At 42.1% G+C, this 16572-nt stretch overlaps 1 protein-coding gene across 5 annotated transcripts in view; it reads left to right on the forward strand.

The window, feature by feature from the left end:
- The window catches only part of LOC130905870 (ras-specific guanine nucleotide-releasing factor 2-like), a 59648-nt gene that overhangs the window by 7287 nt on the left and 35789 nt on the right, over positions 1-16572 (forward strand). For 3 of the 5 annotated variants that reach the window (XM_057819618.1, XM_057819619.1, XM_057819620.1), the window contains one exon: positions 763-6462. The exons of the other annotated variants lie outside the window; for them this stretch is intronic. In XM_057819618.1, coding sequence (XP_057675601.1) covers positions 6154-6462 — 309 coding nt within the window. In that variant the 5' untranslated portion in view covers positions 763-6153. The remainder of the gene's footprint in view (positions 1-762; positions 6463-16572) is intronic. 5 annotated transcript variants of the gene reach the window in all.

The following is a 16572-nucleotide window of genomic DNA, read 5'->3' on the forward strand; positions in this document are numbered from 1 at the left end:
ACTAATGATCTCTGAAAAATATGATTGTCTAGCATTTTTCAGTTCCTGGTTGTATTTGCGAAGACTCTCTTTGTAGATATCATAAAAAACTAGGAGTTTGTTTTTTCGCCATCTGCGTTCTGCTCGTCTACAAACTTGCTTTTGTTTTATAGCTAGTATGGCATTTCTCCAGGGTGACCTCTTCTTTCTTGACAAAGTTTTTGTCTTAATCGGGGCAGTAGTGTCAATTACAGTCATCACACTGGAACTGAAACTATTTACAAGTTCTTCCACTGGAGCTATTGTAGGGGTTAATGGTGAGGCATAGGCCTGTGTGAATAACGCACAAGTGTTATCACTTATGTAACGCTTCCTAATCACCTCCGTTTCCCTTTTCAGAGGATGGACAGGGGTGGTCATTTTAAACATAATGCAGTAGTGATCAGACAGAGCAACATCATTCACTGTGACCTCAGAGATGTTAAGACCTTTGGATATTATTAGATCCAGTATGTGCCCTCGTTTATGTGTTGGAACTGTGACATGCTTAGATAAACCAAATGTATCCAAAATATTTAAAAGCTCTCTAGCACATCCTTCTTCAGGATTATCAACATGAATGTTAAAGTCACCCACTAGAACAACACAATCAAAGTCCATGCAGACAGAAGACAGTATTGTTCAGTAATGTTCAATTGTAGTAGCTGCGGAACTCAAAATGTAAATAATCTGCCAAATGATTCCATGGTATTAAAACACTCCCTACACTTGTCTCTGTGACAGTGCAGTAAAGCTGCGTGTGCAAAATCTGTTGGGGCCCCTGCTGGATGGGGGCCTTAGGCAATTGCCTGGTTTGCCTAATGGGATGCGACGCCTCTGCCCCTCAGCTTCAGCCTTGATCTTGGGACTTCTTGAAGCAGGTGGTCAGCTGATCTGAGGGTTATGGTTAGACTGTAAGGCTGAAGCAGTGCTGACAGATGTGGCGGCGCAAGATTATTGAAACATTTAAAAACAATAACATCTTGAAATGTATCAGTGTCAGCCAATGAGTGGGGGATTTCATGTGATCATCAATTAGCATTTAATTATTCGATACATTGTGGCAGCAATAAAACATTAACTGAAAAATGGAACATCACCTTGTACTGTGTATGTATATGTGACTGTCCTTGACTGCTCACCACTGATCAAACAACTTGGTGTAGCTTTGTGTACGCGCGCGTGCGCGTGTTAAACGCTAAGCAGCCTAACAGATTAGTAGCACATTGTGTGCGTGTGAGCCACATTGTGTCTTTGACGGCCATCTTGAGGTCAAAGGGGGGTCGCCAATCAAGGCAGACACCCGCATAACATCTGTCCCCGTGACATCTGTTTGGTTGAGTTGGAGAACATCACGTGTACCTAATGAAGTTGCCACGCTTGGTGAACTGCGACTTCCTGTTTAATTCTTTTTATTTGGAAGATAATTACTAGCTTGAATTCATCTTAGGGTTTCAAAGTAAGAGTTTGGGCCATTATTAACTCATTCACTGCAAATGACACAAATAAACATGCAATCCATTTTGACTGGGAGTAGTATTCCTTCATGAACGATGGGTGTCCAAACGTTTTTCTCCGAAAAATCGAAGGATACGAGGGCCATCATGATATTCTTTTATTTGTTAAACATGACAATATAGAGTATATCGTACAGCCCTAATACAGTTAGGAGAAGTATTTGCTGCCCTTGTGATTTTGCAAGTTCACCCATTTAGAAAATAGGCACAGGTCTGAAATTTCAATCAAAAGATGGAAGATTTCCACTGATAGAGAAAAAAAATCTGGAACTCGCATGTGACGGCCCCTAGCAGTTTAATAGTTCATTTTCTGAGACTCTTCCAGTCAGCTGATCGTCGCCAGAAAAAAAGCTTCAAAAACCTGCCGCTGTCAACGCTCTGGGAGGTCGCATTTGACAGCATTCTGCCGCGGTCCTCCTCGCCAGCTGTTTGCTCGCCATTCACGCTCGTTTGCATTTGATCGCTAGTCTGATACACTCCCGCTTTTTCGGTGAGGGTTTTTTTGTTCACCACTGTAAATAAGAGCACTGAAGCAAGTAGGGGTAAGTCGCCATTTCTGTTCAACCCGTTTTCTCCTGTTTTGTTTAGCGTAAGAAGCTAGGTTAGTGGCTGTCTTTTCTTTGTTCTTTTTCATGATCAGGGTTTAGTTAGCGGGTGGGGTTCAAGTGTAGATTCCTTTTGTTTGTTGTTTTGGCCTGGGCTTACCCTGAAGCCGCGCTTCATCCACATTTTGTACATATTCGTTGCGAGTGTGATCGTTGTGTAAATAAATTTGTGCCACTTGTGAATTTGCGTGGCTCGTTTATGCCTTTCGCAAGCTGTCCTTGGGACGTAACATCACATTGTATAATATTTTAATAATTCATTTGTAATTTACTGGGGTTCATAGCCAAAAGTATTGGCACCCCTGCAATTCTGTTAGATAATGCTTAATTTCTCCCAGAATCATTATCATTTTATACAAAACTCCAAAATTGGGGTAGACAAAAGTATTGGCACCCTTTGAAAAATCATGTGATGCTTCTCTAATTAGTGTAATTAACAGCACCTGTTACTTACCTGTGGCATATAAAAGGTGGTGGTAATAACTAAATCACACTGGCAGCCAGTTACAATGGATTAAAGTTGACTCAACCTGTGTCCTTGTGTGTACCACATTGAGCATGGAGAAAAGACAGAAGACCAAAGAGCTGTCTGAGGAATTAAGAAGCAAAATTGTGAGGAAGCATGGGCAATCTCAAGGCTACAAGTCCATCTCCAAAGACCTGAATGTTCCTGTGTATATCGTGCACAGTGTCATCCATAAGTGTAAAGCCCACGACACTGTGGCTAACCTCCCTAATTGTGGACAGAAAAGAAAAATTAACGAGAGATTTCAACAAACTATTGTGCGGATGGTGGATAAAAAACCTCGACTAACATCCAAAGAACTTCAAGCTGTCCTGTAGTCTGGGGGTACAACAGCGTCAACCCGTACTATCCATCGGCGTCTGAATGAAAAGGGACTCTATCGTAAGACCCCACATCTGACCCAAAGACACAAAAAAGCCAGGTTGGAGTTTGCCAAAACTTACCTGAGAAAGTCAAAAACGTTGATGGAAGAATGTTCTCTGGTCAGATGTGACAAAAGTAGAGCATTTTGGGAAAAGGTATCAACATAGATTTTACCGGGGGGAAAAACGAGGCTTTCAAAGATTAGAGCACGTCCTCACAGTCAAACATGCCGGAGGTTCCCTGATGTTTTGGGGTTGCTTTGCTTCCTCTGGCACTGGACTGCTTTGGCATTATGAAGTCTGAAGACTACCAACAAATTATGCAGCATAATGTCGGGCCCGGAGTGAGAAAGCTGGGTCTCCCTCAGAGGTCACATATCTTCCAGCAGGACAATGACACAAAGCACACTTCAAAAAGCACTAGGGAATGGTTTGAGAGAGAGCAGTGGAGACTTCTAAAGTGGCCAGACCTGAATCCCTTAGAACACCTGTGGAGAGATCTGAACATGGCACCCTTCAAATGTCAGAGACTTGGAGCAGTTGGGCAAAGAAGAATGGCCTGAAATTCCAGCAGAGCATTGTAAGAAACTCATTGATGGATACCAGTAGCGGTTGTTCGCAGTTAGTTTGTCTAAATCAGTGGTTCTCAACCTGGGTTCCATCGTACCTCAGGGGTTTGGTGAGTAAGTCTAAGGGGGTCGGCGCAGGTAAAGAAATTCACAGCCCTATTTTCATACGCTGATTAAATCTCGGCAAAGTGGCTTTTTAGACCAGGTTTTAGCATGGTTTGCTCCCAATTTACATGCTTAATCTATTTTTTTAACTGCTAGTCCTGAATCTGATGTGAGGAGAAACTAGTTTGCTCAGTGGAAGGTTGACTCGCCCTTGGTATGAAGGAATAAAACGGACCATCGGGCAGTGTGGTCTCAAATTTTGTCCTGTTTATAAAGCAATTTTGAGAAGCATTTTGCTAGTTGCTAATTAGCGTGCTAGCTTAGATATGTTAGTTTTGAATTTAAAAAATTTGCTTTATGATCTCATTCTGAAGGGTTCGGTGAATCCACATGTGAAACTTCGGTTCGGTACCTTTAGTAAGGTTAAGAACCACTGGTCTAAAGGTTGTGCTACCTCGGATTAGGCTGAGGGTGCCAATACTTTTGTTTGGCACATTTTTGGAGTTTTGTGTAAAATGATAATGATTTTTTTTTTCATTGCAAGCAAAATCAATGAAGATATTACTACCAAAGCATTTGTAATTGCAATCATATTCTGGGAGAAATTGAGCATAATCTGACAGAATTACAGGCGTGCCAATACTTTTGGCCAGCACTGTAAGTAATTGTACCCCTGAGAATCAGCAATAATTTATGACACTCAAAGGGTTGTCAGTCTACCTTAAAAAAGTCCACCTTTACCCCATGAGTAACCACCCACCCACCACCCGTTTGAGCTCATAATTGTCACCCGTGCATCCAACTGCTACCATGGGCAAGACCAGAGAGCTTTTCGAAAGACGCCAGAGAAAAAATGGTTGAGTGTCACAAAGCTGGAAATGTCAGGAAATGCGTGGGCAGGCAGGTTGTGTGGACCCAAATGCAGGGAATCAATAATGCAAGGCAGGTGGCAGAGAACTCAAAAAGGTTTTAATTATAACTAAATAAAAGCACAAAGTACAACCAAAAGGACTGGGGATCAAAAAGGCAAGGTTCAAACAAAAGCACAAAGTACAAAACAAAGGCTGTGGTGATCCAAAAACTTACCAAACAAAAGTCAGGCTAACTAATAAACTTACTTTCCAATCAGGACGAGGAACATGAGGAACTGGTGAAAAATGCTGACATGAACGTGGCGATTGACCATGTAAAATCTCCCCGCGTAGGGCATCACTCATGATGAGAAAAGTAGGGCTGAGCCTAGAACTACATGGCAGGATCTGGTGAACGACCTGAAGGAGGCTGGATGCACAGTTTTGTCAGTAAAACACTACAGTGTAGTGGTTTAAAATCAATCATTGCTCAGAAGGTTCTCCTGGTGAAGCGAGTACATGTGAATGGCCGAGGAAGTTTAAAACCCCGCTAACTCGAAGATTAGGTCTCATGTCAAAAATTCTGAACTTCCCCTTTAATTTGACTCACGCGACTGCCCGTGGCCCCCCCGCCCCGTGCAGACCACGCTCGCTAGCCACGGCTGGCTATCATTAGGGACGTGATCCCAATGCGGGGCCGGCTTGACATCGGGGTCCCACAGGAGTATCGCAATGCGACGCGGAAGCGATGGAGTTCCCCGCCCCATCGTGGAGGCCGGCGAGTGGCCCGACACTAGCCAGCAAGCGAGTGGCCGTGCAGGGGGGAGGGGTTATGTGGCGGCCTAGCGGCACGCAGACAACTTTTCTTTTTTTTTTAAGGTGTTTTCAAGTACTCAGTGGCATGCCAGCACAGTCGGCCAGCATACACATACGCACAATAAATAAAGAAAGCCCAGTCAAAAGGGGCACTTTGGGCATGTAGCGGCAAAGGGGCAGGTGCTCAAGCACCCTCCGCCCCTCCCTCTGCACGTGTCTGCCGGCTGCCGCCATTACCTTCCCACACACAAACTGGTAAAGAATCACAGTGTGAGTGTATTGTTGTGGGGGGCACCAGCAAACATGTTGCCTTTGTTACCAAATTCGTCAGGAACGGCCCTGGAAAAGAGACACATTGGATTGGAGGTCTCTCATGTCTGAAATGGCACTGAGAGAGTTTAAAGAGAAAAAAAAACACATCTGAAAATCTTAAAATTGGGGCGAACCATCCTTTAAAAGCCGAAATTTATTTCAAAAGCTGACTCTGAAAGCCAGCGGAACGTTTTTGTTTGTCGGGGGTGTGCTGGCCCTTTAAGAGCAAAAGATGAAAGCCGATTAGCGCTCATCCTGCCGCCGCCGTCATTCGGCGTCCGAGCTCGTTCGGATCTCCGCGGACCGCTCCTCCCCCTCGCCCTTTTCGGGGCGGGAGATTCGGGCTCGCCCTCTCAGAAAATCAACTTCGGATGCGCGCGCCCGCTCTCTCTCTCTCACCCGGATTCACGCCAACGAGGCCGTGACGCGCGCCCTCGGCGACTGAGGCAGGTAGGCAGGTGCTTGGGTCCAGATGCAGAAAAGCGTGCGCTACAACGAGGGCCACGCCCTGTACCTGGCCCTGGTGGCCCGCAAGGAGGGCGCCAAGCGCGGCCTGGTCAGCAAGCGGAGTTCCGAGAACGTCCGCTGGACAGACAAGTTCTTCGCGCTTTACCAGAACCTCCTCTTCTACTTCGACAACCAACACAGCGCCAGGCCGTCAGGGATGTACCTGCTGGAGGGATGCACCTGCGAACGGGCCCCCGCGCCCCCCAAGGTGGCCTCTTCGCTCGCCGGCGGGAGCGGCGGCGGCGGTGGCAGGGACGCCCCCGAAAAGGAGCAGGTACACAGGGCAAGAGGGAGACGTGACGTCAAGGGGTTAGAGGCGGGACTTCAAATAGCGCCAGGGTTTTAAATTGGGCTTTCTAAATAGTGTACAAACTTCAAATCAGTGGGTAGCGCGAAGGTCTCCAACTGCCGGCCTGGGGACTAGATTTGGCCCACCACATTACTTCCCAGATAGCAGACAGACGTTAAAATGATGTTGAATCAACATTCCGCTGTCAAATCTTATATCGTTGAATCCAAAATTTGGTCTCAACATTGGTAGGGATGCTGTTACGACGGGACATTAATAAGACGAAACAGATTGGGTACCAAGTCCATGTTGAGTACATTTCTCAAAAATTGCTGGTTACTACATAAAAATGAAAAAAAGTTACAATTATTTTCATAGGGAGAAAGTCATTTTTTAAAATGCTTGCTTCATATAAAGCAGGGTTCACTAAATCCGGACCTTGGTGCCACTTTTCCTGTCGTCGTGTTTCCCATGTCTCTCTCCTCCAACACACCTGGATCAAAATAATCAGGATCATTATCAGGCTTCTGGAGAGGTTGCTGATGACATAATCATTTGATTCAGGTGTGTTAGGGGAGAGAGACGTGGAAAACACGACAGGAAAAGTGGCACCGATATCCTGTTGTATTTTTGTTTTTTTGGGGGGGCGGGGGTTAAAAAATGTGCATAGGCTGCAAATATACTTTTTTTTTAAATGTAGAGAATAAATACATTTTAATTAATGAATCAATGCAAAAAATGCACAGTTAAAGTTGACAGTAGAAACATACAGGAAGCTTTCTATTCAAGTTTTACAGGTTAGCAAGTTCACACAGTTTAATGTTATGCTAACTCTCATGCAGGTCAGACTTTCAGTAGCAAAATTAGTGGCGTGTTCCCCACCTCCACAACATTGACATCTTTTTACATTACTTACAGAGGCTGCTGCTGGCTGAAAAAAAAACAAAAAAACTTCTAATATCCCTCTTCTTCAAAGGGGGTGAAGGAGGCAACATATTGACATGTATTTCTGTTGGGATTGTATGGATGTGGGGGTTCTAGTCAACAGCCAATCAAACGTGTGTTTGAGGGGGGGGAAAAATGGAACGGCACATTCAGCAAGTGAAAAGGGTTATATGTAAGTCTGAACATAATGAAAGTCATGCACCTAATCATGGTTGGGTCAATTCTATCCTAACAACACATGGGAAGACAATTTAAATGATCTTTACACCTGAATTCATTACTTAATGCAAATAAGATTGCTTATACTGTAAGTAGGACTGTCAAACGATTAAAATTTTTACTGTACATAAGTACTGTATTTGTTTATCATAACAAAAAATCAACAAGATGACATTAACACTGACATTCTGTTAAAGAGATCCATGGATAGAAAGACTTGTAGTTCTTAAAAGATAAATGTTAGTACAAGTTATAGAAATGTTATATTAAAACCCCTCTTAATGTTTTCGTTTCAATAAAATTTGTAAAATTTTCAATCAAAAAATAAACTAGTAGCCCGCCATTGTTGATGTCAATAATTACACAATGCTCATGGGTGCTTAAGCCCATAAAATCAGTCACACACAAGCGCCAGCAGAGGGTGACAAAACTCCAAAAAACACAAGTAACAAGTTGGCATTGCACTGTGCTGTCATTTTAATCTGTTTGAGCGGGGCATGTGCGTTAATTGCGTCAAATATTTTAACGTGATTAATTTAAAAAAATTAATTACCACCCGTTAACGCGATAATTTTGACAGCCCTACTTATAAGTTGGTAGGGACAATTTGAGCTTCCTGAAAAGTTGGTAGTGTTATGTCCCTACCGTCCCTATGCAAACCTATGCCCTTGGTTGAATCAACGTTGACACCCGGCGCTGATTTGTCATCACTTTTGCACCCTCGATTAATGTTGTTCCAACGTTGAAATCCTTACAAAACCTAAACGTCATTTCGATAAATTGTTATTATTAGAACAACGCTGAATCAATGTTATGTTTTCCTTCATTTTCAACCACCATGCTATTAATGCTTTCAAATATGCCCATATTTAGAGGTCCTGCATTATTTACAGACAGAAGAAACAGCTAGGCTGACCAACAAAAGATTATACATGAACGATTGAAAAAAAAAAAAACATTACCATAATTTTTGCACTATAAGGCGCACCTGACTATAAGCCACCACCCACCAAATTTGACCCAAAAACTGCATTTGTTCATAGATAAGCCGCACTGGACTATAATCTGCAGTTGTGCTCACTGGATTGGTTTGACAGCGTTATTATACGACTGTCATAAGCTCAAATGAACCACCATGAAGCTTTGAACCAGTTGGCTGCAGAGCTTCAAGAAGCTTCATTTGGCCATCACTGCTCCCTTGGGGGAGAGAGTCAACCTCTGCTGTCAACTCTGTTGTTGTCCAACATGCCTCCTAGCGTGCATTGCAGCGCTACTGGTGTAAATAACAATCAAAATTCATGTTCTGTGCTAATTATTTCTTCAGTTACTGTTCCAGTTGTTTTATTAATTGGAAGTTATGGTATTTGGTAACACTTTATTTGACAGCTGCGTCATAAGACCGTCATAATTAAGACATGACACTGTCATGAGCATTAATGTATGTTTATAACAGATGTTGTTTAGTGTTATCAGGCAAATTATGTCACTTTTGAGTGGATGTAAAAGATCAGAGGTGGATAGAAATGGAGTTAGTGACATCATTTGCCGGATGACACTTAGTGACATCTGTCATAAGCGTTCAGTAATGCCCATGTTAGTGTCATGTCATAAATATGACGGTCTTATGACGCCGCTGTCAAATAATGTGTTATCTATTAACCCCAATAAATCAACAAATAAGCCGCACTGGACTATAAGCCGCAGGATTCAAAATGAAGGGAAAAAGTAGCGGCTTATAGTCCAAAAATTACGGTAAATCTAATCATTTACTAATGAATGAATAATAAAAACTTGACTAGATTTCAAAATTATTTTTAATTGAATCACAACAACAGAAACTTCATTAACTCTCAGTAAAGTTTTTTCAAACTTAAGCCTCCTCCTCAGTCTGACGAGCTTCGCTGCGAATGTTGCCACCAACGCGGTCTGGGACGTAACGTAGCCAATTCTGCACAACAGCAGCAAACGCATATTTCGACGCGGCCATGTCCATCTGCCTCTTCAGTAAATCTGAAAAATATAAAACGACATTCACAGTTAATTCATATCAAAGAATTCAAGCAGGTGTCATGGGTTAGTCATAGACTTCATAACCTATTGACATGACACGGAAAATGGGGCCGATTCGTAGAGGGCCTATTTTCAAAAACTTCAAATTTAAATATTTATAAAACCAAAGCTGCGACCGACCCAAAACCAAAACACGCACCTACTTTTGCCAAATATGAGTCTCCATGAGCAGCAGCATCAAAAAATTCAAAGTCGTTTCCTTATGAAATCCTGATTATTTTCTTTATACAGTGGGGAAAATAAGTATTTAGTCAACCAACAATTGTGCAAGTTCTCCTACTTGAAAAGATTAGAGAGGCCTCTAATTGTCAATATGGGTAAACCTCAACCATGAGACACAGAATTTGGGGGGAAAAAACTGAAAATCACATTGTTTAAAGAATTTATTTCCAAATTACAGTGGAAAATAAGTGTTTGGTCACCTACAAACAAGCAAGATTTCTGGCTGTCAAAGAGGTCTAACTTCTTCTAACTAGGGCTAACGAGGCTCCACTCGTTACCTGTATTAATGGCACCTGTTTTAACTCATTATTGGTATGAAAGACATCGGTCCACAAGCTCAGTCAGTCACACTCCAAACTCCACTATGGCCAAGACCAAAGAGCCCTTGAAGGACACCAGAAACAAAATTGTAGACCTGCACCAGGCTGGGAAGACTGAATCTGCAATAGGTAAAATGCTTGGTGTAAAGAAATCAACTGTGGGAGCAATTATTAGAAAATGGAAGACATACAAGACCACTGATAATCACCCCGTGGCGTTAAAATGATAACAGGAACAGTGAGCAAAAATCCCAGAAGCACACGGGGGGGGCCTTGTGAATGACCTACAGAGAGCTGGGACCACAGTAACAAAGGCTACGGTCAGTAACACAATGCGCCGCCAGGGACTCAAATCCTGCACTGCCAGACGTGTCCCCCTGCTGAAGCCAGTACACGTCCATGCCCGTCTGTGGTTCGCTAGAGAGCATTTGGATGATCCAGAAGAGGACTGGGAGAATGTGTTATGGTCAGATGAAACCAAAATAGAACTATTTGGTGGAAACGCAGGTTCTCGTGTTTGGAGGAGAAAAAATACTGAATTGCATCCAAAGAACACCATACCCACTGTGAAGCATGGGGGCGGAAACATCATGCTTTGGGGCTGTTTTTCTGCAAAGGGACCAGGACGACTGATCTGTGTAAAGGAAAGAATGAATTGGGCCTTGTATCGAGAGATTTTGAGTGGAAATCTCTTTCCATCAGCAAGGGCATTGAAGATGAGACGTGGCTGGGTCTTTCAGCATGACAATGATCCCAAACACACAGCCAGGCAACAAAGGAGTGGCTTTGCAAGAAGCATTTCAAGGTCCTGGAGTGGCCTAGCCAGTCTCCAGATCTCAACCCCATAGAAAATCTGTGAAAGGAGTTGAAAGTCCGTGTTGCCCCACGACAGCCCCGAAACATCACTGCTCTAGAGGAGATCTGCATGTAGGAATGGGCCAAAATACCAGCAACAGTGTGTGAAAAGCTTGCGAAGAGGTACAGAAAACGTTTGGCCTCCGTTATTGCCAGGGTACATAAAAATTAAAAGTATTGAGATGAACTTTTGGTATTAACCAAATACTTACTTTCCACCATGATTTTCAAATAAATTCTTTCAAAAACAAACAATGTGATTTTCTGTGTTTTTTTTTTTTCCCCCCACATTCTGTCTCTCATGGTTGAGGTTTACCCATGTTGACAATTACAGGCCTCTCCAATATTTTCAAGTGGGAGAACTTGCACAATTAGTGGTTTAAGTGATTTAAGCATTTATTCACAAGAATTTTCAACGAAAAAATCTGTGTTTGTCTGTGATTCCACTCGGTCAGCTTTTTACTAGCCTGGCTCTGCCAGACTATTCTCCCTGTATTTTTCAAACACTGAGAGAAATAGTCTGGGAACCATCCCATTAACGGCCTTTTCGAGCAGATACAAAATCAATCGACAAATCAGATTCGTTTATTTGCGTGACGTGTTCTTCACGAGCAACGTCACTCTTGCGCGTCGAAAGTCGTCTCCTCAGCAGCACAGATGGTGAACGGCAGAGCCGAGAATATGTTCCAATCCACGGTAAAATCAGTTTTAAATGACCAAAAACACATCGACACGAGTCATTGACAACAGTCTGTCTCGCGCTAGCCATGTCGAATAAACTCCGCTCTCTTCGTATGTTTACTTCCGCGCGCAAGTCCATCGTCCTGCGGTCGCCATTTTACTAACGTCACGTCTGCCCGTCGCTGATTGGTCCACTCCGCTGTCTGTTTGCTGTGGCTTGCTCCGCCCTGGAAATTGTTTCCGTGGGAATGGTGGCCAGACTCAATAGACCCTACTCACCTACGTCACAAAATGGGCGTGTCGCTGTTTCCGGCCGCCATATTGTACCTCTTTTTCAGACCTATTCTCATTGTTTTCAATTAGTCGAGCAAGTTATAGAGCAATTCATGGAAGCCCCGGTGTTATCTGACGCTGTAAACTCATTGGATCCGTTGCATAAAAGGCGTTACGTGGAAAAGCTTCAGTTTATCCATTCGCCAGATCCGTATTTGATGCCTAAATCGATGTTTTTCGACCCGCTGGCTTCGCCTGACATCTGATATCCTGATATTTACAACTATCTTGTCCACACAAAATCAGCCTATTCTCACGAAAGTTTGAAAAACTTTAAGAGCTTGGAGGCTTATAAATGCTACGTTGCTGGTTGGGTGAAACAGGTCCTCGTACACGAAAATTCGGCAGGAATCTTGTGCTCGGAAGGTGAGTTACGAAATTTTCAATTCAAAATCTTTTGTTCTTGCTAACATCCACTGTCAAGTCTAATGTATTTCATGTCATTTGTCAATGGAGCTAGGGCTTTTAATGTTTATATGGTTTAGCGATAGCACTCTGACTACATACATACGTGTATGTTGTCGGCGATTAGCCTAGCAATGATCTCAATTGTGGTTGTCAGCCCAAAACCCTCTAAATATACAGTATATTAAATGCATCTTACCAGATATAAAATGACTACTACATAATCTGCGGTAGTCGTTTGGAGCCCAGTTTTCTCGTCGAATTGCAGCGGTCAGTCTCGGTCTCCTCTTCGGGTCTCTCGGAATACAGTAAAAATTCAAGTCTCTCCGTCTATCTTCTCTGTTTTTGCAACTGATCGCCACACACGACTTCACCGTTTTGATTATTAATGTTAACGAGCAGAAAAACACGCCATAATAGGAGGAATTTACGAAGCGCTAATGCATTAACATGACTAGTATCCGGACATCATGGCGCGGGGGCGTGACTGTGACGTCACGTGAGTAGGGTCTATAGCTGGAACAGCGTTGAGTCTGGTGTACCAGGCTAGCTTTTTACGGCCTCGCCAACAATGCAGGCCTCCAATTCATCGGCCCCGCATCCCATCAATACGTTATGAGGTCTATGGTTTAAGAGTGAATAGTTCCTTCATAGGTCTTACTATGAAATTAAAAGGATCATACCTCCGGTTTTCCATGGTCAATCGGCACCAAATAAAAACTGGGAGAGAGGTGAAATTACGTGCTTTTGAGTCAGGTTGACGGGAGCACTCTTTGTCAAAAACTTCATTTATTACGGTGCTTTAAAGACGCCACATGATCGAATAGGCAGGCGTGATCATAAAAATAGCAAGCTTGAGTCTAGTTGGTATTAGGGCTGCAGCTATCGATTATTTTAGTAGTCGATTAATCGATGAACTAGTTAGTTCGAATAATCGAGTAATCGGATAAGGAACATGAAAAATTAAAATACTTATGCTGAACCTCAAATGGTATTAAATCAAAAAAAAAAAAAAGAGGCTCTATGTACAACAAAAAAAAGTTGGCTAACTTACATTGCAAAAGTCCACTATATTCAATGCTATAAAATGCTAACGTTTTTTTTTTTTCTTTACAATGCTCTTAACAAAAGGTTCAAACACACATTTCCACCAAAAAATGTCTAAATATATCTATAAACGAAATTACGAATGCATTAAAAAACATTAGCTCAAACATAAACTTATGTTGGTCTTAACAGGGAGCAGTTGGATTCAGCCATGTGAAATGAGGCAGACCAGAGGGCAGTTTATCCACCCTAATCAATGAAAGTAAAGACAAACACATTCAAAATAAACCATAACAACGCTACTTTAACTAAAGTAATTCATTAATTAATTAAACGAACACCTGAAGCAATACAATTTAATTCGATTTTTTTTTTTTTTTTTTTAATCGAATACTCGAGTTAATTGATTAATCGTTGCAGCACTAGTTGATATAATGTAGTCATGTGATTATTGTTGCGACGTCTCATTGGTGAAACTGGTAGAGCTACTGTTGGCATTGCTGGCACAAAAAATTCATATATATGTAGAATATAAAGGAAAAATGTATTGAATAGTGTATCCCAAAGTAGCAGAGTAAGAGTAGCGTTTTTTGACAAATCTACTCAAGTAAAAAAAAGTATAGCTTAGTCAAACTACTCTTAGAAGTTCATCAATGGCTGCTACTGAAAGCCGTAGAAGTGGGAGGGGCCCATTTGAAGAGTGAGGGGCTCATTCGCCGCCCTCCTCCCAGTTCAAATGGATTAGACGTCTACTAGTGATAAACATACAGCAGAAGGATGAAGATAGCTTTTTTTTGTAGAATGATTTCCCGACCAACGTATCGATAATCGTTGTATCGCCATATCACTAGCATTGTATCGCAAATCGTATCGTATCGTGCGGTACCAAGAGGTTCCCACCCCTAGTGTCAAATAACGGTTTCAATTTAGGGGTGGGGTTTTAACTAGCTCAAAGGGATCCAAAAGTTAGGTTTTCAACACTGCTATTGTTTTAACATATTGTCTTTTAAATCAGAGCTTGGGTGTTTGTTTTCAAAATAATTGCTCTTGTATTTTGCTAACAACCACAGCACATACTATCCCTATATATATGGGCTGGCAATGGCGATTGGACGTAGAATCTCAGCGTCGTGTGACTTTTGCTCCCGTAGACAGAGGGCGTGGCTTGGCGGGGGGCGTGGCTCCCCGTGTGCTCATTGTTTGGCTTGATTTTATATCCATCTGGCTGCCAGGGAATCCGCATTAGCCGTACGAGCTGCCTTCTTGCTTATGTAACCAAGACACGCACAAGCCTTTAAGCCTCCCGCTGGTAGGACACGCGAGCCAACCAGCGTGTCCCACCCGCTTCTCTTACGTCATTACTACACACACTTGATACACTAGAGTGCTGGCCGCCAGCATCTATTGAATCGACAACTATTTGGTAGTTAGCATGAAGTTAATGTCATAAACTTCATAATGTATTAACGGGACATGGGGCGCGGGGCCGATAAATAGAGGGCCTGCATTGTTGGCGAGGCCGTCAAAGCTGACCCAGTGGAATCACAGACAAAGAGCCTTTTTTTCGTTGAAAATTCTTGTGAATAAATGCTTAAATCCCTGAATTCTTTATAGATATGGATGTAAATCAGTCTCGATTCTGGGTAAAAGCAACCAAAAAAAAAAACTGTGCAGTTAGCATTTATTTTACGTAAATATGTCCAAGTACAATGCTAGTAGTAATGGTAATGGTGTTATACTTACTGTATATAGCGCTTTTCCACTATCTGTTAGTAAATGTAGCTAGCGGCCGCCTGATGTAAACAGAGCTTTCCGGTGAAAATTCTTGTGAATAAATCCTTAAATCCCTGTATTCTTTATAGACATGGATGTAAAACAGTCTATAGCAGGGGTCCCCAAACTACAGCCCGCGGGCTGGATACGGCCCGCCTCCACATATGGTCCGGCCCCCTGTACAAAAAAATGTTTGTTTTTTTTTCAATAGGGTTATTTATTTCCTGGCTTTTTTCTGTGAAGAACCCAGAGAGGGTTATTTGGTTATTATCTATTTAACTAATAGTGTTATTATTATTTATTATTATATAATATATATATATATATATATTTTTTTAATTTATTTTATTTACTTTTGTTCCGTGAAGAATCCAGAAAGAGTTATTTGATTGCGGCTTTCTGAAAAACAACACATTTTTACATTTAGGCACTCCTGCAATCGTCACACCTTTTCTGTTACAAACTGACCCCAGCCCCTCATCAGTGAAGGGAAAAGTTATGAAGCCCTCACAGGAAAAAGTTTGGGGACCCCTGGTCAAAGTCTTGGTGAAAAGCAAGGAAACCATGCGGTTAGTGTTTATTTTACGTATATTGACGAAGCACCACGCTAGTCTGTGAGTAAATGTAACTAGCGGTCGCCTGATGTAAACGGAGCTTTTCCGTTGAAAATTCTGAGAATATATGCTTAAACCCCCGAATTCTTTATAGATATGGACGTAAAACAGTCTCGATTCTTGGTTAACAGCAAAAAAAAAAAAAATCCGTGCAGTAAGCATTTATTTTACATAAATATGTCGAAGTACAATGCTAGTCTGTTAGTAAATGTAGCTAGTGGCCGCCTGATGTAAACGGAGCTTTTCCGGTGAAAATTCTGAGAATATGTGCTTAAACCCCATAATTCTTTATAGATATGGACGTAAAACAGTCTCACTTCTTGGTTAACAGCAACAACAACAAAAAATCTGTGCAGTTAGCATTTATTTTACGTAAATATGTCAAAGTACAATGCTAGTCTGTTAGTGAATGTAGCTAGCAGCCGGCTGATGTAAACAGAGCTTTTTCGGAGAAAATTCTTGTGAATAAATGCTTAAATCCCCAAATTTTTTATAGATATGGACGTAAAACAGTCTTGATTCTTGGTTAAGAGCAAAAGAAACCATGCAGGTAGCATGTATTTTACGTAAATATGTCGAAGTACTATGCTAGTCTGTTAGTAAATGTAGCT

This window comes from Corythoichthys intestinalis, chromosome 17, assembly GCF_030265065.1.
Source record: "Corythoichthys intestinalis isolate RoL2023-P3 chromosome 17, ASM3026506v1, whole genome shotgun sequence".
Classification (NCBI taxonomy): domain Eukaryota; kingdom Metazoa; phylum Chordata; class Actinopteri; order Syngnathiformes; family Syngnathidae; genus Corythoichthys; species Corythoichthys intestinalis.